At 45.3% G+C, this 23782-nt stretch overlaps 1 protein-coding gene across 1 annotated transcript in view; it reads left to right on the top strand.

Annotated features, from left to right (window-relative positions):
- LOC140408584 (caspase-6-like) overlaps positions 1-22099 on the top strand; it is a 40014-nt gene extending 17915 nt beyond the window's left edge. The window contains exons 4-8 of the mRNA XM_072495998.1: positions 2676-2825; positions 5602-5678; positions 16055-16230; positions 18670-18823; positions 21178-22099. Coding sequence (XP_072352099.1) covers positions 2676-2825; positions 5602-5678; positions 16055-16230; positions 18670-18823; positions 21178-21416 — 796 coding nt within the window. The 3' untranslated portion in view covers positions 21417-22099. The remainder of the gene's footprint in view (positions 1-2675; positions 2826-5601; positions 5679-16054; positions 16231-18669; positions 18824-21177) is intronic.
- Positions 22100-23782: the final 1683 nt, after the last annotated feature.

Genomic DNA, 23782 nt, shown 5'->3' with positions numbered 1-23782 from the left:
TCAAATTTCACTCTGGCAGTTGGGAATTTAAATTTAGTTAGGTTAAATTAATCTAGAATATGGGCAGCACGGTGGCACAGTGGTTAGCACTGCTGCACCGAGGTCCCAGGTTTGATCCCGGCCCTGGGTCACTGTCCGTGTGGATTTGCACATTCTCCCCGTGTTTGCATGGGCCTCACCCTCACAACCCGAAAAGGATGTGCAGGGTGGGCGGATTGGCCACGCTAAATTGCCCCTTAAATTGGAAAATGAATTGGGTACTCTAAATTTATGTTAAAATTTGGATCGAGAATAGCGGGGTGGGGGAGAGCGAGAAATCAGCAGGGGGCAGGGGGTTTAGGCTAGCTGGGCAGGCTAGTTAATGGGAGCACAATGGGGGTTAGCAGGTGGTTAGTGAAGTAGAGGGGGATGGGATTGTTGTTTTGTTTAGGGGAAGGGAGGGGGGTGCTGACAAAGGTGTTGTTGCTGTAGCGTTATATAGGGAGTGGTGACGGTGGACATCCGGGATGGGCCTGGAGGGTCGTGAGGGACTGGGATGGGGTATGGTTGATTGGCGGGCGGGGGGCAGGATGCCCTTCGACCAGGCTGGCCACATGGAACGTGAGGGGACTGAATGGGCCAATCGAACGGTCACGTATTTACACACATCTGAGGAATTTGAAGGCAGATGTGGCCTTTTTGCAAGAGACTCATCTGAAGATTGCGGACCAGACAAGGCTAAGGGCAAGTAGGGAAATGTTTCCATCCGGGGTTAGATATGAAGACGCATGGAGTGGCGGTGCTGGTCAATAAGCATGTGGCGTTTGAGGTGGGGAATATCGCAGTGGATTCGGGGGGAGGGTGGATTCGTGATGGTAAGTAGCCAACTAGAGGGGATGCCAGTTGTCCTAGTAAATGTTTATGTCCCAAATTGGAACGATGTGGAGTTTAGGACGAGTATTGGGGAAGATCCCGGGCCTGGACTCGCACCGGCTGATTATGGAGGGGGGCGGACTTTAACACTTGTCATTGATCCAGCAATGGACCGGTCAAGCTAGAGGTTGGGTAGACTGTCGGCGGTGGCAAAGGAGCTGAATGGTTTATTGAGTGTATGGGGGGAGTGGAGGTTTGGGTGGCCGAGGGCGAAGGAGTTTCATACTTCTCGCATGTGCACAGGGTTTACTCGTGGATTGATTTTTTTTGTGGTGGGTAAGTTGTTGCTGACGGAGGTGGTGGATTTGGGATACTCGGCGAACGTGGTGCGGAATGCTCCGCATCTTTGGGGGCCGAGCCCCAACATTGAGGGGCTAGGCCGACGCCGGAGCGATTTCCGCCCCGCCAGCTGGCGGAAACGGCCTTTGTTGCCCCGCCAGCTGGCGCGGAAATGACATGTCGGGGCGGCGCATGCGCGGGAGCGTCAGCGGCCGCTGACAGTTTCCCGCGCATGCGCAGTGGGGAGAGTCTCTTCCGCCTCCGCCATGGTGGAGACCGTTGCGGTGGCGGAAGGGAAAGAGTGCCCCCACGGCACAGGCCTGCCCGCGGATCGGTGGGCCCTGATCGCGGGCCAGGCCACCGTGGGGGCACCCCCCGGGGTCAGAAGCTCATCATGTCAGTAATAGTGACCAAGTATTGAATTTTGCTAATTCACCTCTGAAAGAAATCAGCCAACCTTCCCAGCCTAGCCTAAGTCTATTTCTAGACCCCAACAGTATGGCTGATTCTCTGAAATGGCCTAGCAAAGCACTCGGTTGTGCAAGGAAGGCCAGTAAATGTTGGAAATGTGAATGCTTTTTAAGAACAAAGGGAATATATATATGCAGAATTTCTTTCGTTTCTCATTACATAAATGCATATTGAATCAAGTAATGTTTTTTTTGAGGCAAAATTGAGTTTCTTATCCCTACATGCAAAAAGAAAGAAGGCACTTAAACGGGGGGGGGGGGGGGGGGGGAGTTAATGAAAGTGTTCAGTTGCAGCCTCCTTAATTTAAAACTTCGAACTTTGTTGTTAATTTTGTCAAATTTCTCCTTTCTGTGTCACCTTGGTTTACTCACTATACATTACATCAAAGAGAACTGAGGGGTTTGTTACAGAACATGGGTTTACATGTCAAACGAAATGGATGGAACCATAGAATATTTTTGAGTTTCTTCCCTCAATTATGGTGATATAATCTGGAAGATAAAACTGCATTTGAAGACGAGGCAGCTTTTATATAAAGATTGCTGGTGCAGCACTGGGGAGGTGGGATGGAGGAAAGAACTGAGATTGGCAGTTACTTTTCCTAAAGACTAATCATTGAGTGAAAATAAAGCTTCCCCGTTACTCTAGATTGATATCCGTTGTTATGTCTTATTGAGTGATGTAAGTATGTCATGGAGCAGTTGGAACCATGATACATAACAAAGGGAAAAGGTTATAAAAAGGAGTTTCCATAAAATGGTAAACAAAATGATGAGTATGTCGGACTGTAGCGTACTTCACGATACAATGGGTAAACATGTTTTTAGATGCATTTTACAAATACCCAGAAATTGGTGAATGGATAACTCGACTATATTGTGTCCTTTAGCATAAACATCTTCTCTGCTTAGATTTACATTTGAATTCCCATTCCATCAGCGTTCGCTTAACACAAGCTGTTGTCACCTTTTGTCAAATGGACATTATTTTGCTTTGTATTTTTTTTGTCGCAGTATTGATTCCATGGACCCATCTATTGAATATAACACGAAACACCAAAGACGAGGGATTGCTTTAATCTTCAATCATGAGCGCTTTTTCTGGTATCTGAATTTGCCCATGCGAGGAGGCACAAACGCTGATAGATATAATCTGGATAAAAGGTATGCGGGTTTGCTGGAATATATTACAGTATGTTTATCACAAAAGTTGAATTAACGCCTGAGATTTGCTGGGAAAATAAGAGCACAATGTGCATACTCTTTTATATCCATGGAATTAACCCATACATTTGTGGTGGGGCAGAGATATAGCATGAATTGCAAATACACACAAATTGGCGGACGATGTGTGCCTCGTCATTAATGTTCATCTTATGAAAATGGAGCTCATTCTTGACCTTGTTAACTTCAAGAAATTGTTACATTTGCAATGCAAAATCCACTGCAGAAGGTTATGCCTGGTACTTAACAAAGTAAGGACTTTTTTTTAATGATGGGGATTTATATTCCTGAAATGCTATTCAATTTCTGAGGCCTAGAAGGGAAACAATTGAATTTCTGCAGGTTTGCTCTTTGAGGTTTTAAACTTAAAATCCTTCCTATGTTTTCCGTCTCCCTTTTCTCTCTCTATCCAATTCCTCTTCTTTCTCTATCTAATTTAACTTTAATACACTCTTTTTTTTCTCCGTTGTGGACTGGAGTGCAATTGGTAGCAAGGGTTTGTGCAAAAGCAATGTTCTTAATTTACCTGGAAAATAATTTAGCTCCACTAATATTTTGGGTGGCAGAAAAGTAAGCTGCCAACTTGGAAGCAATGGAAGAGTTGATGGGAGACGAAGAACTGGGAGGCTATGGAGGTTGACTTCATCTCTTTTTGTCAAGGAACAGCATGTAGATAGAATAGAACCATAGAATCTCTACAGTGCAGAAGGAGGCCATTTGGCCCATCGAGTCTGCACCAACCTTCTAAAAGAGCACCCTAACCAGGCAAGTACCCGAGCTAATGGTTTACACCACAACCCCCTCCCACAACCTCTCGTGTACGGATCAAATCGTGACCTTGCAGGTCCCTCTGATTCTATAGCATATCACACATGTACCTCATGAGCCATCAGGGAAGTCTCTGACCTTCCAGCTCCTGCCCCCTCTAGATTGCTGAGTCATTTTGAGGTTTGGTTCTTTAATGTTGATTTCAGTGGGGATCACTGGCCAGCAATCCACAGTATGCACAAAGGTGATTCATCTGTTGCTATAGAAGCCATTAGACAACATGACCCAACACAACCCCAAAGACGATAGAGATAAAAAAGCTATACTATGTACAAGGAGTGAGCAGTTTCAATGGGGAGCCAGCGGATCATCTGTGTGGGTAATTTGAACTTCACCTGCTCAGTGGGAACCATTACTTTCTATTGCAGGCAGAAAAGAAACTTGAGTTGAGTGTAAAATGGTAGTCCACCTGATAAGAACATGTTAGGAACAGGAGTATGCAATTCAGGCCCTCGAGCCTACTCCGCCATTCAATACGATCATGGCTGATCTCATCACGGCCTCATCTCTACTGTCCTGCCCACTCTCCATAACCCTTCATCTCGCTACTAATTAAAAACCTATCTATCTCTTCCTTAAATTTGTTTAATGTTCCAGTGTCCACTGCACTCTTGGGCAGAGAATTCCACTAATTCATGACCCTTCAAATAATTCAATTTCTGTATGAAATCTGCCACCCCTTAACCTAAAACTATGGCCTCCCCAACAAGAGGAACATCCGCTCTACGCCTACCCTGTCAATCCTCTTTAGCGTTTTATATACCTCAATTAGATGATCTCATTCTTCTAAACTCCAGTGAGTATAGGCCTAAACTGCTCAATCTGAAATTATGCCTCCCATCAGTTTCCTGCTGGGTTGTTAGGTTAAAATGATCGCTTTGTTTTATTCCCTTCTTTGAATGTTCTTGTGTTGTTCACCTATGCCCATTTCCCACCAAACTCCTTGCTCCAAGTTCAGTACCCCCTTGCCAACTATTCCTCCTACGTAAGCCAACAGAAATTAACTCTTTTGTACTGGAAAGGGCCACATCCCATGATTCCCAACTTAACCGAGATGAGTATCAGGAAAGACTGGTATCTCAATGCCGTTTAGCTGAGGTTTCATCTAAGAGTATAGTAAGAAATGCAATGGGAAGTGTCAGACCAATGGTAAGATTTTGTGTATGTGAGATTTTTGTATTTCATTTTATTTGTTTGATCTATTCCCTCATTCTATTACTACATCTGCTATTTTAAAATCTAAATACCAAACAAAGAGCATGCATTTACAAAGTTGGCCTAAAATAACATCCAGGTCCTGACCAGTCTTTTTTAGATTTTAAAAGTCTAGCTTAAATAGGCACACACTATATAGGCATACAAGTTGCTTTACAAAATCAAGAGGGATCCAACACCACCATTCTATATAAGAGTGGTAGAACATTGGCTTACTGCTGCAACTGCTGTACAATTGCCAATGTACTGTTTCGCCATGGAGAGGAAAGTATCAGAGGACATCACCCCTGGCTGGGCTACACTTGTGCATATCCTAGTCAAAGATCAGAATGAACATTGGCTTATTTTGCAGTTTGTTTGATCATGACCTGAAGCTAGTAAGTAAAATCGCCATTGTCCCAGATGACCATAGGCTGCTTTCCCATTTTGAGGGGAAGAGTTGACTGGAGGTTACTTAACCTGTGGATCACCAGACCTCCAGCGAGGGGCAAGGTGGGCCTTCATGAATAACCTCAGCCAATTTGGGAATTGAACCCATTCTGCTGACCTCGCTCTGCATCACGAATCAGTTGTCTAGCCAACTGAGCTAAACCGACCCCTGGTAGTCAGTAAGGGAAAGTAAAGAAGATGATTAAAGAAAGAGAAACTTTAAAGATGTTTTTTATTAAAACAGGTTACGAGAGCTGGGTTTTGATGTACGTGTATATGATAATCTCCAAGCATCAGAAGTGTTGCAGATAATTCATGAAGGTAAACACACTATACGTTTACTGCAACTTTTTGGAAGTGGTGAATGCTTTGCTCGGACATGCATATCGCAGGTGGAGTTCAGCGCGTTCTTGTGCAAATAAAGTGTGTCATAGCAAAGAAAGGACAAACTCCGAAGGAGGTGGGACGTTGAAAGTTAGTGGATTGGGGGAAAGTTTTTTTTCCAGGGGTGGTGCAGAAGGGTAGCACCGTAGCACAGTGGTTAGCACTGTTGTTTCACAGCACCAGGTTCGATTCCAGGCTTGCGTCACTGTTTGTGTGGAGTCTGCACGTTCTCCCCGTGCCTGAAATGAAATGAAAATCGCTTATTGTCACGAGTTGACTTCAATGAAGTTACTGTGAAAAGCCCCTAGTCGCCACATTCCGGCGCCTGTTCGGGGAGGCTGGTACGGGAATTGAACCGTGCTGCTGGCCTGCCTTGGTCTGCTTTAAAAGCCAGCGATTTAGCCCAGTGTGCTAAACCAACCCCTTAATAATAATTTTTTATTGTCACAAGTATAAAGTTACTGTGAACAGCCACGGGGGATGTTAGGACTGAGCATGACTGAGGAATCATGAATTTCGAGAAGAGGAGCTGTGATGGAGATGACTGTGTTTGGGGTATCATCCCATGCAGAGGCTAAGATGAAAGAGGGGATAGATATTCTGAGATGCTTGGGATTTGGGGAAATATTTTTAAAGAAGAGGTGATGGGTGAAACAATGAGGCTTTTGAAGGAGGGGTAAGTCGAGAAGAAAAACAAGGTATGATTTGGCGATAATGGACACATTGCCACCGTGACAGTTTAAGTGGGGCAGGTTCTGGAAAGTATGGCCAGGTGGTAAGTGGAAATCTGTTGTTAGATCAATTTAACTTTCAAAATTGAAATGAACAGATAGTCAGGTAAAATATTAACGGCCCAGAAATAAGTGGGTAAATGGGAGTTAAGGTTCCGGATCAGTCGTATTATTGAATGGCAAATTGGGTTATGGGGTTGAAAGGTGAAGTCTTCTTGCTGTTTACATTTGTAAGAGGTGCAAGGTGTTGCTACCAGCAAATCCAAGTTTCAGTCAAAGCCATGATGTCAGTAGGTGTGGGTGATTTGTTTGTGATTGAATGTTAATTCTGGAGGGAAATGTAAGAGGCAATGATCTGTCAGTAGAATCCAAGAGAACGATGGGTAAAGTGAACAGATGAGGTTAATGAGATTGGTCTCTAGTGGGATATGCTTTGTGGGAAGATTGGGAGAGAAAGCATTTGGGGTTGCTGTTCATAACAAAGCAGCAACAGGTGTGTCTCCTTGAGCCCCTCAAGGGGATAGGCATGTATTTATTCAGTCCCGGGCTGGCAGGGTGGTGAAGAGCTGGGATGTAGGGACCAAGTACCTGAGAATGGAAAGTATGAAATGCCAGCATTTAATGCCCCATCCCTAATTGCCCTTGAGAAGATGGTACCATCTTGAACCGCTGCAGTCCATGTGGTATAGGTACACCCACAGTACAGTTGGGGAGGGAGTTCCAAGATTTTGACCCAGTGACATTGAAGGAATGGGGATATATTTCCAAGTCAGGATGGTGTGTTCCCATGTATCTGCTGCCCTTGTCCTTCTAGATGGTAGTGGTTATGGGTGTGGAAGATGCTGCCTCAGGAGGCTTAGTGAGTTCCTGCAGTGCATCTTGTAGATGGTACGTACTGCTGCCAATGTTTTGTCAGTATGGAGGGGAGTGAATGTGGAAGGGGTGCCCATCAAACAGTTTATTTTGTCCTGGATGGTATTGAGCTTTTTGGGTATTATTGGAACTGCACTCGTCCAGTTAAAGAGTATACCATCACACTCCTGACTTGTGCCTGATCGATGGTTGAGGGGCTGTGGGGAGTCAGAAGGTGAGGATTCTAGGCCTCTGATTTGCACTTGTAGCCACAGTATTGATATGCTAGTCCAATTCAGTTTCTGATGATGCACTAACAAACTGCCATAGTTTACAACATTTAGGATTGTGTTTCAGACAAGAAAAACACTGCAGGCCTGTGAGCAAGTTGGAGAAGCGATTTCCGTTTCAGATATAACCCTTGATCAAAATTTAACAGTACAAAATAAATAAATGTTTTGCAGTTTGTGGGGAAAGTGGTTAACATAGAAAATAGGAGCAGGAGCTGTTCGACCCTTCAAGCCTGCGCTGCCATTCAATATGATCATGGCTGATCATCAAACTCAGTTACCTGTTCCCACTTTCCCCCCCATACCCTTTGATCCCTTTAGCCCCAAGAGCTATATCTAACTCCTTCTTGAAAGCATAAAATGTTGTGGTCTCAAACTGTTTCCTGTGGTAGAGAATTGCACAGGCTCACCACTCTCCATGGTTGAAGAAAGTTCTCCTCAACTCTGTCCTAAAAGGCTTATCCCTGTATATTTAGACAATCCCCCCCCCCCCCCCCCCCCAATCATCAGGAACATCCTTTCTGCATCTACCCTGTCTAATCCTGTTAGAATTTTATAGGTTTCTATGAGGACCCCCCCCCCCCCCCCATTCTTCTGAGCTCCAGTGAATATAATCCTAACCAACTCAACCACTCCTCATAAGTCAGCCCTGCCATCCCAGGAATGAGTCTGATGAACCTCTCCTCAGATAAGGAGACCAAAACTGCACACAATATTGCAGATGTGGCCGCACCAAAGCTCTGTATAATTGCAGCAAGACATCCCTGCTCCTGTATTCAAATCCTCTCGCTATAAAGGCCAACACACCATTTGTCTTCTTTACCATCTGCTGCACCTGCATATTTACCTTCAGTGACTAGTGTACAAGGACACCAGGTCTTGTTTCACATTTTCCTCTCTCAATTCATAAAACCATTCAGATGATCTGCCTTGCTGTTTTTGCTACCAAAGTGGATAATATTTATCCATATTATACTGCATTTGTCATGCATTTGCCCACTCACTCAACTTGTCCAAATCACACTAAGCACCTTTTGTGTTATCTGCAAATTGTAGATATTACATTTAGTTTCCTCATCTCAATCATTAATATATAGTGTGAATAGCTGGGGTCCTAGCACTGACCCCTGCGGTACCCCACTAGCCACAGCATACCATTTGGAAAAAGACCCATTTGTTCCTACTCTTTGTATCCTGTCTGCCAACCAGTTTTCTATCCATCTCGGTACACTACCCCTAATCCCATGCACTTTAATTTTCTACGCTAATCTCTTATGTGGGACTTTGTCAAAAGTCTCCTGAAAGTACAAATAAACCACATCCACTGGGTCCCCTTCCTCAACTCTACTAGTTGCATCCTTGAAGAATTCCAGTAGATTTGTCAAGCATGATCTTCCTTTCATAAATCAATGCTGACTCCGCCCGATTCTACCACTGTTGTCCAAGTGCTCTGCTATAAAATCTTTTATAATGGACTCTTGAATTTTCCCCATTACCTGTGGCTGACTGGTCTGTAATTCACTGTTTTCTCTCTGCCTCCCTTTTTAAATAGTGGTGTTATATTAGCTACCCTCCAACCTGTAGGAACTGTTCCAGCGTCTATAAAGTCTTGGAAGACGACCACCAAATGCATCCATTATTTGTAGGGCCACTTCCTTATGTACTCTGGGATGTAGATTATATCAGGCTGTGGCGATTTATCAGCTTTCAATACCATCAATTTCCCCAACACCAATTATCTACTAATACTGATTTCCTTCAGCTCCTCCCTCACTAAACCCTGTGTTACCCAACATTTGTGGTATGTTTATGTTATATGTGTCCTCCTTTTGTGAAGACTGAGCAGTTGGTCAGCTATTTTTTTGTTCTCCATTATAAATTCCCGTTTCTCACTGTAAGGGACCTACATTTGTCTTCACCAAGCTTTTTCTCTTTACATACTCCCCTTTTTTAAAATAAACATGTTATTGAGGTATAAACAATATACATGAAATCATAAACATAGTGCAAAAGCCATTTACCTCTCGTACAGGTCCCACCCTTATTGACCCCTACTCTAATCTAAACTACTCCCCCCCCCCCCCCCCCCCGGTCTGCTGACGATTAATTTCCCGCAGTCGACGAACGGTTGCCACCTCCGGGTGAACTCTTAACAGTGACCCTCTAAAGGTGAACTTGATTTTCTCCAAACGGAGAAAGCTAGTCCGATAGCCAGGTCTCCGACTTCGGGGGCTTTGAGTCCCTCCAAGCTAGCAGTATCCATCTCCAGGTTACCAGAGAGGCAAAGGCCAGAACGTCTGTCTCTTTCTCCTCCTGGATTCCCGGGTCTTCTGACCCGGGAAATCGCCAACTCTGGATTGAGCGCCACCCTTGTTTTTAACACCATGGACATGGCATCCGTAAACCCCTGCCAAAATCCCCTAGGCTTCGGACATGCCCAGAACATGTGGACATGGTTCGCTGGCCCTCCCGCACATTTTGCACACCTGTCTTCCACCCCAAAGAATCGGCTCATCCGGACCACTGTCATGTGAGCCCGGTGAACAACCTTAAATTGTATCAGACTGAGCCTGGCACATGTTGCGGATGTGTTGACTCTACTCAACACGTCTGCCCATAGACCATCCTCTATCTCACCTCCCAGCTCCTCCTCCCACTTGCGCTTCAGCTCCTCGGTCTGCGTCTCCTCCGACCCCATAAGCTCTTTATAAATGTCTGAGATGCTCCCTTCTCCTACCCACCCTCTGGAATCTACCCTGCCCTGAATCCCCCTTAGCAGTAGGAGCGGGAAGGTTGATACCTGTTTACGAAGGAAGTCCCGCACCTGCAGATACCTCAATTTGTTTTCCCCTTGCCAACCCAAACTTTTCCTCCAATGCCCTCCTACTCGGAAAGCTCCCCTCTATGAACATAGCGCCCATCCTCTAAATCCCCGCTCTCCGCCATAACCGGAACCCCCCGTCCATACTCCCCGGGGCAAACCGGTGATTATCACAGATTGGGGCCCAGACCGATGCTCCCACATGCCGCCTCCACTGGCCCCCAATCTCTCAGGGCCGCAACCACCACTGGACTGGTGGAGTACCGTGCCGGTGGGAATGGCAGAGGCACAGTTACTAACGCCCCCAAACTGGTGCCCTTGCATGAAGCCGCCTCCATAGGCACCTATGCCGAACCCTCCCCCACCACCCACTTCCTGATCATGGCTATATTAGCTGTTCAGTAATAGTTGCTAAAATTTGGTAGCGCCAGCCCGCCCTCTCCTGACTTCACTCCAGCATTACCTTCCTTACTCGCGGGCTCTTGCCCGCGCAGACGAAGCCCGTGATCACTCTGTTTACCCGCTTAAAAAAGGACCGCGGAATAAAGATGGGGAGACACTGAAATACAAATAGGAATCTCGGGAGGACCGTCATCACCGTTTGCACCCTCCCAGCGAGAGACAACGGAAGCGCGTCCCATCTCCGAAAATCATCCTTCATTTGGTCCACCAGCCGGGCCAGATTCAATTTATGCAGCCGGTCCCATTCCCGCGCCACTTGGATGTCTAGGTACCTAAAGCTTTCCTCTACTAACCTAAACGGCAGCTCTCCCAGTCGCCTCTCCTGTCCCCTCGCCTGGACCACAAATCTTACTCTTTCCCATATTAAGCTTATACCCCGAAAACCGGCCAAAGTCCCCTAGAGCACCCATGATTTCTTCCATCCACTCTATTGGGTCCGAAACGTACAGAAGCAGGTCATCCGCATAGAGAGAAATTCTGTGCTCCACACCACCCCCCCGGACCAGCCCCTCGAGGCTCTCCGAGCAATTGCCAACGGCTCTAGATGGGGCAGCGCAAACAACAGTGGGGAGAGGGGGCATCCCTGTCTCGTCCCCCGGTGAAGTCAAAAATAGTCCGATGTTGTCCTATTCATCCGTACACTTGCCACAGGAGCCTGATACAGGAACCTGACCCAGTCAATAAAGCCCCGCCCAAATCCGAACCGTCCCAGTATCTCCCTCAAATAATCCCATTCTACCCGATCAAAAGCCTTTTCTGCGTCCATTACGATCACTACCTCCACCTCCCTACCTTCCGGGGGGATCATGATCACATTTAACAGCCTTCTTACATTGGCCACCAACTGCCTGCCCAACAAACCCCGTCTGGTCCTCCCCAATAACGTCTGGAACACAATCCTCAATCCTGGAGGACAAGATTTTGTCCAGCAACTTGGCATCTACATTCAACAGGAAGATCGGCCTGTAGGACCCACACAGCTCCGGGTTCTTGTCCCGCTTGAGATCAGCGAAATCGTTGCCTGTGACATCGTCGGGGGCAGCACCCCTCTTTCACTTGCCTCATTGAACATCCTCATCAACACTGGCCCCAATATCCCAGAGAACTTTTATAGAACTCCACTGGGTAACCGTCCGGCCCCGGAGCTTTACCCGACTGCATGGCCTTCAGACCCTCCACTATCTCTTCCAACCCGATCGGGGCCCCCAGCCTTCTACCCGCTCCCATTCCACCTTTGGAAAATTCAGCCCCTCCAAGAAGTGCTTCATCTCCTCCGGCCCCGTATGGGGTTCCAACCTGTACAGCCTGCTGTAGAAATCCCAAACGCCTTATTCACCCCTACTGAATCACCAAGCAGGTTCCCATCTCTGTCATTTACTTTCCCTATCTCCCTAGCTGCCTCCCTCTTCCTAGGCTGCTGTGCAAGCATTCTGCTGGCCTTCTCTCCATGTTCATAGATCGCCCCCCTCGCCTTTCTCAGCTGCTCCACCACCCTCCCTGTGGTCAGCAAGCTAAACTTCGCCTGTAACCTCCGCCTTTCCCTTAAAAGCCCTGCCTCTGGGGTCTCCGCATACCTCCTATCGATCTGTAGTATCTCCTTTACCAGTCAGTCAGTCTCTGCCCTGTCCACCTTCTCCATATGGGCCCGGATCGAGATCAGCTCCCCCCTGACCACCGCCTTCAGTGCTTCCCAGACCACCGCTGCTGAAATTTCCCGTGTCATTAACCTGCATACAGCTCTGAATACATTTCCTCAGCCGCCCGCACACCCCTTCATCTGCCAGAAGTCCCACATCCAACCTCCAGTGAGGGTGCTGGTTACTATCTTTACTAACCTGCAGGTCAACCCAGTGCGCAGATGGTCTGAGATTGTGATCGCCGAGTACCCCGTGTCCACCACCCCAGCCAGCAAGGCCCTGCTCAAAATAAAGAAATCAATCCGGGAATACACTTTATGCACGTGTGAGTAGAAGGAGAACTCCTTCACCCTCAGCTGCCCAAATCACCATGGATCCACCCCCCACAATTAGGCTCCATGAACCGTCTTAGTTCCTTTGCCATTGCTGGCACCCTGCCCGTTTTCGAGCTTGACCGGTCCAAGCCAGGGTCCCCTCCCATGACCAACCTGTGCGAGTCCAGGTCCGGTATCTTCCCCAGCATCCTCTTTTTATAAACTCCACATCATCACAATTTGGCGCATACGCATTTACTAATACCACCTGCACCCCCTCTAACTTCCCACTGACCATAATGTACCGACCTCCCACGTCCGAGACTATTCTACCCACCTCAAACACCACCCGCTTATTGATCAGGATCGCGACCCCTCTAGTCTTTGAATCTAGTCCCGAGTGAAAGACCTGACTGACCCATCCTTTCCTCCGTCTAACCTGGTCCGTTATTCTAAGGTGCGTTTCCTGCAACATTACCACGTCCGCCTTCAATCCCCTAAGATGCGCGAACACACGTGCCCTTTTGACCGGCTCATTTAACCCTCGAACATTCCAGATGACCAGCCTAGCTGGGGGGCTCACTGCCCCCACCCCCCCCTTCCGCCGATCAGCCATCCCCTTTTTTAGGCCCGCCTCCAGCCCGTGTTCCACGCCTCCACCGGTCCATCCCCAGGCAGCCCCCGCCCCCAACCTCCTCTCTGTCCCTCAGCCCAAGTCCCTCCCTCGTCAGCAGAACATTCGTTTCCCCCCCCCCCCCCCAACAACACCCTGTAACCCAACCCCTTTACCAAACCAAACATATGCACACACCCCCACTGCGCTTCCGAGAGCTCGCTCGTCCAGCTAGCTTGGTGGCCTCCATCCCCGGCGCCAGATAGTCTCCCACCTATTGTGTCGTTTCCCCCCCCCGCCCCGCTCATACAAACAAACTCCAACATCAAACTGTCCCCACACAATTGCCCAACACCAAGAATCAAAACAAGCACACCCCCATCCCCCAACACTGCAAATGAAAACCTTAACTCACTCAGCTCTACCGCTGGTTCCAAATCAATGCAAATGGCATCACAAACATCTTCCATGAAAAGTAAAATGAGAAACATTTTACAAAAACAGAGAAACAAAAAGAAAAAACAAATACATGAACGTTGCAGCCAAGTTCAAAAGTTATCAATCCATCACCAGCCCTTTCATTTTCGCAAAGTCCAACGCGTCCTCAGGCGACCCGAAGTAGAAGTTCTGATCCTCATGCGTGACCCAGAGACGGGCTGTGTATAATAGTCCAAACTCCACCTTTTTCTTAAAAAGGATCGACCTGATCTGGTTGAAGTCTGCTCTCCTCCTGGCCACCTCTACACTCCGGTCCTGGCAATCTCGCAGGATGCTATTGTCCCATTTACAGCTCCGTGTCTGCTTGGCCTACTATAGAATGTGCTCCTTATCCGAGAACCTGTGGAATCTCACCACCATTGCTATCGGGGGGGGGGGGGCGTCTTCCATTTGCGGCTTGCTCGCAAGTGCTCTGTGAGCCCTATCCACCTCCAAGGGCCGGGCGAATGCCCCATCCCCCAGCAGCTTCACAAATATGTCTGCGATGTATGCCCCAGCATCTTCCTTCGGACCCCTCCAGGAGCCTGACTATTCTTAGGTTCTGCCAGTGGGACCTATTTTCTTGGTCCTCCACCTTCTCCAGGAGCTTCTTCTGCTGGTCCCTCAGCATCCCCACCTCCAGCTCAACCGCAGTCTGATGTTCTTCCTGCTCAGCCAGCGCCTTCTCCACCTTCTGGATCGCCCGATCCTGGGCGTCCAATCTATGCTCAAACCGCTCAATCGACTCTTTTATCGGGTATTCTCTCCTTAATCAATCCCTTGCTCCTCATTTTCTAAATTCTAAACTGCTCCCAATCCTCAGGTCTGTTGTTTTCCCTGGCCTGATTTCCCTTGAATTCCATGGATTGGCCATCTTTCCCATTTTACTTTTATGCCAGACAAGAATAAACCATTGTTGCAGTTCACCCATGTGCTCTTTGAATGTTTGCCATTGCCTGTCCAGTTATTCTTTTAAGTAACATTTCCCAATCCATCATAGCCAACTTGATCCTCCTACTATTGTAGTTTCCTTTATTAAGATTCAGGATCCTAGTCTCAGAATCAACTACACCACTCCATATTGATGAAAAATGTTATCATTTTATGGTTGCTCATCCCCAAGGGGTCTCTCACAACTAAACAACTGGATTGCTAATTATTCCTTTCACATTAGACAGTGGCATGTTCTCTATTTGGTTCCTCAAGAAAACCATCCCGTATGTACTCCAGGTATTCCTCCTCAGCTGTATTGTGAATAAGTTTGATTTGCTCAATCTATATGCAGATTCAAGTCACCCATAATTACAGATGTTCCTTGATCATGTGTCTCTAAATTCCTGTTAATGACATCGCCACTACAGCTTGGGGATCTATATACAACCCACACGAAGGTTTTGTGCCCATTAGTGTTATTGGCTCTATCCATACAGATTCACATAGTTGGAGCTAAAGGACTGGATTCTCCGCTGCACCGGCATGGCTGGGTATTTCCCGACAGCTGCCCACAATGGGGAAACCCCATTGGCCGGCTGGCGGGACAGAGAATTCCGCCAGCGGCGGGGGCGCGTCACCAGAAATCTGGTGCGGCGGGACGGAGTATCCCGCCCAGTATCTTTCCTGATTATTGCTTTAATTTCCTCAACCAGCAGTGCAAATCCACTGCCTTTTCTTTTTTTGTCTGTCCTTCCTTAATACTGAATACCCCTGGATGTTCAATTCCTAACCCTGGTCACCCTGCAGCCATGTGTCCGTAATCCTGATTATATCATACTTGTTTATATTTATGTGATTTGGTGCGATTAAGTCAAACACTTTATTGAGAGTGCTCCACACATTATTTGCTAACTTTAGTGTACCTTTTATTGAATTAATCGCTCCAGAAATACCTGTGATCACGCTCTTCCATCGCCGTAGTTACTTCAATTCCTGGGTTGGGGGGGGCGGGGGGCAGGGGGTGGAGGGAGACGACAACATCAATTTGCCTTCAAAATCAAATCTATTGAGTTGGTTGCAAAATTCACTTTGTGTGCATTACAAAGTCCTATGCCAATTATTTGTTCTTTGATTTTGCTTAATACTTCAGATCTAACTTTAAATACTGTTCTTTTCTTCACAGTTTCTACTTTAGATCATTCTGATGTGGACTGCTTTTTGTGTGTCTTTCTTAGTCATGGGGAGAACAATCACATTTTTGCTTATGATGCAAAAATAAACCTACAAGAAGTAACTGAGCGTTTCAGAGGAGACAAATGTCCTTCTCTGGTTGGAAAACCTAAAATATTTGTAATTCAGGTAGAGTGAATCCATTTACCTATTTGGCTTTCTAAATGGTAAAATGTGGACATTATTTTCCTTAAGTTATTCTTAAAAGTATTTTAAGTTACAATACTGCAGCTATGAAGTCAATCTAAATTGCTGTGTATAGATTTAGTTATAATATTTGGGTCTTCACTACAGAATATCCATAAATGTTCTCTCCGAGAAAGTGAATGTTTACAGCTTAAAAGCAAAATACTGCGGATGTTGGAAATCTGAATTAAAAACAGAAAATGCTAGAAAGGCCTGTGGAGAGAGAAACAGAGTTTAACGTTTCCAGTCCAATATGACTCTTTGTGAGTAATCGTTCAAATTTTCAAAACTAGTTATGGATTGTTTTGCCTATCCAACCCCTTGGCCCATGTGCTGGCCGCTATTTGAGAGCCGCAACGACCCCGTATGTTCCAGGGAGCTCATTAATACTGGAACCCAAGAATTGCCGTTGGCCAGAAATGGCTGCAAGGAAGCCCACGCTGATGGTCCCAAGGCTAATCGCCCTTTTGTGCAGCTTTCTAAATGAAGAAGTATCAAAATACTCCAGCACCCACAGCTCTGCTTCTCCCCGGTCACACTGAAGTTGGAGAACAGCTGGGAAGGGTGGGTGGGGAAGGGCAGCAGACTTGGTGAAGTGAGGGTGGGGTGGAGTGGCTAGAATTAAAAGTTGAATAATGGAAAACTTTCAAACACTTGCCCTAATTGAGCTGGAGGCAGGTTGCAAGAGACACATCTTCAATCGTGATATTTAATGGAGTGGGGTAGAACTGCAATTCTGCCTCGTCACTAGGCCTCTTGATTTGCTTCACTGGTGGATCCACACTGCCATAGCAGAACAAGTTCCTGCTGCAGCCTGTAAGAAAGGTAATTGTGTCATTTTAAAATGCAGTCAATGGCATTAGCCACAGCCTCATCAATGACCGGAGGATCCGGGTCCTTGTGGCTTTAATGGGAATGGTCACAGCTGAAACTGAGTACAAGGGTGACTCTTGGAGCTAAACTGGTTGAAGGATCCTATTTACTGACAGTTGAAACTTTGACTCATTGAAGGACCAAACTGAGGTAGATTTTAAGGAAGTGGTGGAGTTAATTTCAAATACCATTGGTGGTAGCTGGCTGCAGAAAAACAGATTGCTCGTCTTATTGAATAAACATAGATGCACCAAATTGCCCCAATTAATGCATGAAATATGTTATTAAAGTAACAGGGGGAAATGGGAATACATTTTCTAAACCAACTGCTGATAATAGCAATGTAATCTATGAAGTTCCAGTTTCTGGAGGTTTTAAACAAGCTATGCACATATTCTCACTATTTTTGAAGCGAGAATCACCAAATCTTTAATAGGATTCATGTATAGTTTAACACTCCTATGTTTTTAGATGAAAAACAAGACCAATTTATACAGGGTAGCTGCACCAGTTTAATAGATTTTGAACATTAAAAACAGCAGGGATCAGCCCCCAGCACCTGTAATGTAGTGTAGCATTCTGAAAAGGCATTTGCGTTAGCAATGAGTCTATTTTATTGAATATCAAATATTAGTTATGAAGGTTTCCCATTAAGGGGGTGTGGCATATAACCTTTTTAAAGTAGTGGAGATGAAGTAATAGCAGTGGGTTATCATTTATATGGATGTAACAGTGAAAATCATTGTTACTCCATTCACTGCAAAGTTACAAAGTTCATTCTAATGAGCTTTGGACAAAATTGTATGGTTACAAATAAATATAATTTAAAAAGTGTGATTCTATATAATTGTGGGTCTATATTCTGTTATAAGTGTACAGAATAAAGTTTAATGCAGGTATATGTAAATTACACATGGGAAAGGAGTAATGTGTATTCCATGCATGGTGTGATGATGGTGGGAGAGACTTGGAAATCTTGGATTCAACAACCAGCCACTGCAGGGCTGCAGTCAACAGTGAATACGGAGTTATGAAACCACAATGGCAAGTTAGAAGTAGTGTTTAAACAATGGACGGTGCTTTGGCCACAGAAGAGCACTATGTCCCGATTGAGGACACGAGAAAACTTCAGCCACAGGACAGTGTAGTGAAGAGGTTAACCCTGAATGCTGCGGGTCTGAGTTATGAGGAAAGACTAGTGAAGCCTTGGGGAGAAAAATATTGTCAGAGGAGTGATCTTAATTAGTACATTTCCAGATTACTGTTACAATTTAAGTGTTTATTTCCAGTTTTGTGCTCAGGGCAGATTCCAGAAAATTAAATATTCTCCCATCCAGTCACTTTCATAGATGTAAATTCCTGGGTGGTGAAAACGCAGAAATAATAATAATGGTGGCAGAACATTTCTGGTCTGCGGAACTAATGAGCAGAATTCACTAGTGAATTATGTTTTCTTTCGTATTTTAAACAACTTTATTTGAGCCTCTTGCTGCCATTTCTGATTGTCAGGCGTGTCGAGGAGACAAACATGATGAGCCAGTGATGCCCATGGATGAGGTGGATGCACAACAGCCTGTGATGAATGAAGTGGTTGTTGATGCAGGAACCATGCCCACGTTACCTGCTGGTGCAGATTTCATTATGTGCTATTCAGTAGCTGAAGGTAATGAAGGTTTTTTTCCCCTCATTTGTTCAACCTCCACATACCAATTTGTCATCTCATAAGGTGAACAAAAATTGCTTAATGGTATCCTTGTAAGAAGGTGAAACTGTATGTGGATAATGTGACTTTTCTCATACCTACTCTTTCCCAGAGAATCAGATTCCAAGCTACATCCTAGTTCTTTTGGTTCTCTGGCTCCGTTTTAAATTTCTTTCCAGTACCTAATCATTAATGTCCTGGGGATTGGCCAGTAACTGCTGTGCCATAATGTAACTTTACCCACCATGCACATGAGTGGCCATTTGAAAACAATTGGAGAGGTGAAAGTTAACACTCTTCACTCTTAATTTGTAAGTGCGGCACAGCTAGTGACTAGACTCTTCTCATCCAAGTTTCCAAATCCGTCCATGGTGATCTCCGTCTCTTGAACATTCCTGATTTTAGTTACTTCACCCGTGGCAGTTGTGCCGTCACAAGCTCTGCAAGTTCCTCCATAACCCTCACTTTCCTGTTTAAAGAAATTCTTAGAACTTAAAAAAAATATATATATTTATTAAAGTTTAACACAATTTTTCTCCCTTACAAACAATAACCCCCCCCCCCCCCCCAAACAAAAAAAAAACGAGAAATCGCGCCGAGCAAGATATATACATGGCAAAATGATATATTTACACAGCTTTGTACACTGGCCCTCACCCGTACGTGCCAGTTTCCCCAACCCTTCATGTTATCTCTTGCTCATCCACCCTCCCAGGCAGTCCCCCCTTTCCCCCCCCCCCCTCCCCCCCCCCCCCCAAGGTTGCTGCTGCTGCTGACCGACCTTCCTCTAACGCTCCGCGAGATAGTCTAGGAACGTTTGCCACCACCTGTAGAACCCCTGCGCAGACCCTCTCAAGGCGAACTTAATCCTCTCCAACTTTATGAACCCAGCCATATCATTTATCCAGGCCTCCAGGCTGGGGGGGGCTTCGCCTCCTTCCACATTAGCAAGATCCTTCGCCGGGCTACTAGGGACGCAAAGGCCAGAATGCCGGCCTCTTTCGCCTCCTGCACTCCGACTCGTCCACTACTCCAAATATTGCTAGCGTCAAGTGCGCTCTGTGGACCGCCTTAAATTGTATCAGGCTGAGCCTGGCACATGAGGAGGAGGAATTAACCCTACCTCGGGCATCAGCCCACAGACCTTCCTCGATCTCCTCCCCCAGCTCCTCCTCCCATTTACCCTTCAACTCCTGGTGTATTTCCGACACCTTGCCCTCCCCGACCCATACACCTGAGATCACCCTATCTTGAACTTCTTGTGCCGGGAGCAACGGGAATTCCCTCACCTGTCGCCTCACAAAAGCCCTCACCTGCATATATCTAAAGGCATTTCCCGAACTTCTCCTCCAGTGCCCCTAGGCTCGCAAACGTCCCGTCGATGAACAGGTCCCCCATTCTTCCAATCCCCGCCCGATGCCAGCTCTGGAACACCCCCTTCCATCTTCCCCGGGACAAACCGGTGGTTACCCCTGATCGGGGACCACACCGATGCTCCCATTGCACCCCGGTGCAGTCTCCACTGGCCCCAGATCCTTAGTGTTGCCGCCACCACCGGGCTCGTGGTGTACTTTGTCGGCGAGAGCGGCAGCGGTGCCGTCACCAACGCCCCCAGGCTCATTCCTTTACAGGACGCCATCTCCATCCTCTTCCATGCCGCCCCCTCTCCCTCCATAACCCACTTGTGGATCATCGCCACATTTGCTGCCCAGTAGTAGCTCCCCAGGTTTGGCAGCGCCAACCCTCCTCGGTCCCTACTGCGTTCCAGGAACCCCTTGAAATTCTTAGAACTTTGACCCAGCTTAGTTCCTGCATCTGAAATGGGAGCATTTCAGGCCATCCAGCCTTCGGGCGGCTCCGCTATTCAATAAGATAGCGACTGATCTGTTTGTCTTAAAAGTTCCACATTCGCATAACCTTGTCTAACGAAGGGGCGATGGCATTGTCACTGGACTAGTAATCTAGAAAGACCCAGGGGAATTTCTGGGGATGTGGGCTTGAATCCCACCACAGCAGATGGTGGAATTTAAATTCAAGAAATATCTGGAATTAAAAGTGTAATAATGATGACAATGAACCTATTGTAAAAACCCATCTGGTTTACTAATTAAATCTGCTATTCTTTACCTGTCTTTTTAACCCTTATTGGTTATTTGGCTCAACAACAAGTTTTGTGGTGAAATGCCCGAGGCTGGGTGGGGGGATCTTGTGGTTGATACTAAAGATGGGGTATAAATTACAAGTTGTTCAAAACCTGATTCAAAAATAACTTTAGAATCTTTTGTATAGAATTTTCAAACATTTTTGTATTGTAGGTTTCTACTCTCATCGAGAAACTATAAATGGCTCGTGGTACATTCAGGATTTCTGCAACTTGCTGGAGAGCCACGGCTCACAGATCGAGTTCACAGAGTTTCTGACACTGGTGAACAGGAAGGTGTCACAGCGAAGTGTGCTCAACTGCCAGGATCGTAGTGCAATCGGGAAGAAACAAGTCCCCTGCTTTGCCTCAATGCTTACCAAGAAATTGTATTTTAAACCCAAGACTTCATAGCAGTCGAGTGTTCGTTCTGCTTAGCAGTTTTATTTATCTTGGCAAAGGCTTTTTTTCCCCTCCTTCAAATAAATTAAATTGTTAATGTGAAGTCCAGCTTTTTGAGCTGAGGTAGAATACTTAAAAGGGCCATTTTGATGTATGTTTTAGTTATAATGACCAATTCAGTAAAAAATATCAAAACTGATTCAGCCAATCAGATAATAATTTAGTCTTTTAATTTTTCAATTATTGGTGAAGGGCAACTTTTAAAAATGAGCTTTTTATATACAGTCATGTGGCTGTCATGACCTATAAGACTTTTAATATTTTTTTTAAAAGGCATTTTTATTTCCATCTTTTCCTCCTCTTGCATGATACTTCCCACCTCTCACACTCAGCACCAGCTATTTTGTGTGGGTGAGCCGACGTGTAATAAGTGCACACTCCTTTTCTCTTACTGAGGGGGTCATTGAGGGAATTTGTAGCAAATCTTAGTGCCTTGAGATATATATCCGAAAGTTTAAATGAGTGTTTTCAGGAACATGTAATTTTGTCCAATATGTTTTTATAGACTTAAGAAAATGACCCACAATTATGCTGTCTGTGTACCTGTTTTCCTGTGGGTCAGATACATTGCGATTACTTGATGTCTTATTTGTATAATGGTGAGATATTCAAAGTAAAAGAAAAGATCAACTTTACTTCAAGATATCCTTAATTGATACGTGATCGTATTCACATTTTAGTACCAACTAGTTGAGCCTGTTAAATTTCAGCTGTGTGGAAGACTGCAATAAGCTAAATATTGCCACTCAAGTTTATGTATCTTCCTTAAAAGTGAAATATTCCACCCAAGGTGTCAAAGTCATAAACATTTTCTAGGACAGTCCAACAGATTCATTAACTGTGAACAGGCAATTAAATTTTTTTAGTAACATTTCATAAACGTGAGGATTGACTCTTAGAAACCTAAACCAGTTCTTATTACTTGGTGGAGTGAATGAGTACCATAGCAATGGCACCAAGTTGAATTAATTTTTGGAAAAGCATCACTGGTGTAGAACTGACAAATTTTCACACTTGTTACTATCTTCCAAATATAGACGGAACACGTTTTGTGTTAAGGTCAGAGAGACTGGGGGAGGGGAAAGAGAGAAACTCTGTTTAAAATCTTCAGAGCTAACAAAAATCAATAAATTACCAAAAGGCTAATAAAATTAAAATATCCATCATTTGATTTATGTTTATTTGAACACGAATGATTCAGCTATAATGGATCAAGACTTTGTACCTCACAAACTCAGTTCTATGTGGCATCAGCCTCCACTGAGAATAGGAGGTAGGAAATTAAGTTGTCTAAATAGACACCATTCCATTCTGTGTTTGAAGTATATTATAGGCAAAAACTGTTCGTTGTGCGTTTTCCATAATTATCATATTACAAACACAAGAATTGACAGACCACCCCTTAGCATGCAGTGCCCGAATTGTACATGTGGTTTGGAGTTAATGCACATTTACAAATTTCATTGTGACAAAATAAAAAGTCTTCCATATACTGACCTTGATATGAAAATTAGGGAAACAGCAAATTTATGATAGTGAAACATGACAGTTTTTATTAAAGCATCACTTTTCCCAGATATTTATTTCTATACATTTTCTGGACAGTACTTAAACCACATATTGCATTATTCTAATGTAATCCTTGTTTCGCTGTCAAATCACTTAATATTTATATATCAAACAATAACCATGCCTGCCTTATGGGCTTTGGATATCATAATTGTAGTGTCCGGTGCTTCTGACTGTAGTTGGGGGGCATTTTTCTAAGAAAGAAAGGACGAGCAGAAACTAATTGAATTCCTGAAAATCTGATCTGGCATATCCCAACAACACTAACCACAAGACCAACTATTTGGCATTAGTCACGAACGCCACAGGCTAGGTTCACTTGGCCAGGCACTGAAAGAAGGTCAGCAGCTCATTGTATTTTGACATGGAAAATGTCTGTACATTCATGTCAAAATTTGAACAACAGGACAAGAAGAAATAGTTCACAACCCGTGGGGTCCCACACATAGCAACAAATAACATGCAATTTCCCATCAACCAAGAAAATAAAAGTCTGAAAGTAACCCCCTGTAGCAAGTTATAACAATATAAAATGAATCAAACTAGCTCCATTTTTTTGGAGGCTTGGCAATGAGGAGAGGCAGCACAAGACCTGAAGCTATTGGCTGAATCAGGATGGAAGTAAAAGCCATTTCTTTCAGAATGAATAGGAGTGGGGGGGGGGGGGAGAAAGGATAATTTTGAACAGATTTTAAGACTCACCACTATATTTGGCAGAGAAAAAATTACATCCATGACTGAGGCAGAGC

This window comes from Scyliorhinus torazame, chromosome 3, assembly GCF_047496885.1.
Source record: "Scyliorhinus torazame isolate Kashiwa2021f chromosome 3, sScyTor2.1, whole genome shotgun sequence".
Taxonomy (NCBI): Eukaryota; Metazoa; Chordata; class Chondrichthyes; order Carcharhiniformes; family Scyliorhinidae; genus Scyliorhinus; species Scyliorhinus torazame.
The sequence above is the reverse complement of the archived record's forward strand: the minus strand, read 5'-3'. Positions and strand labels throughout refer to the sequence as shown.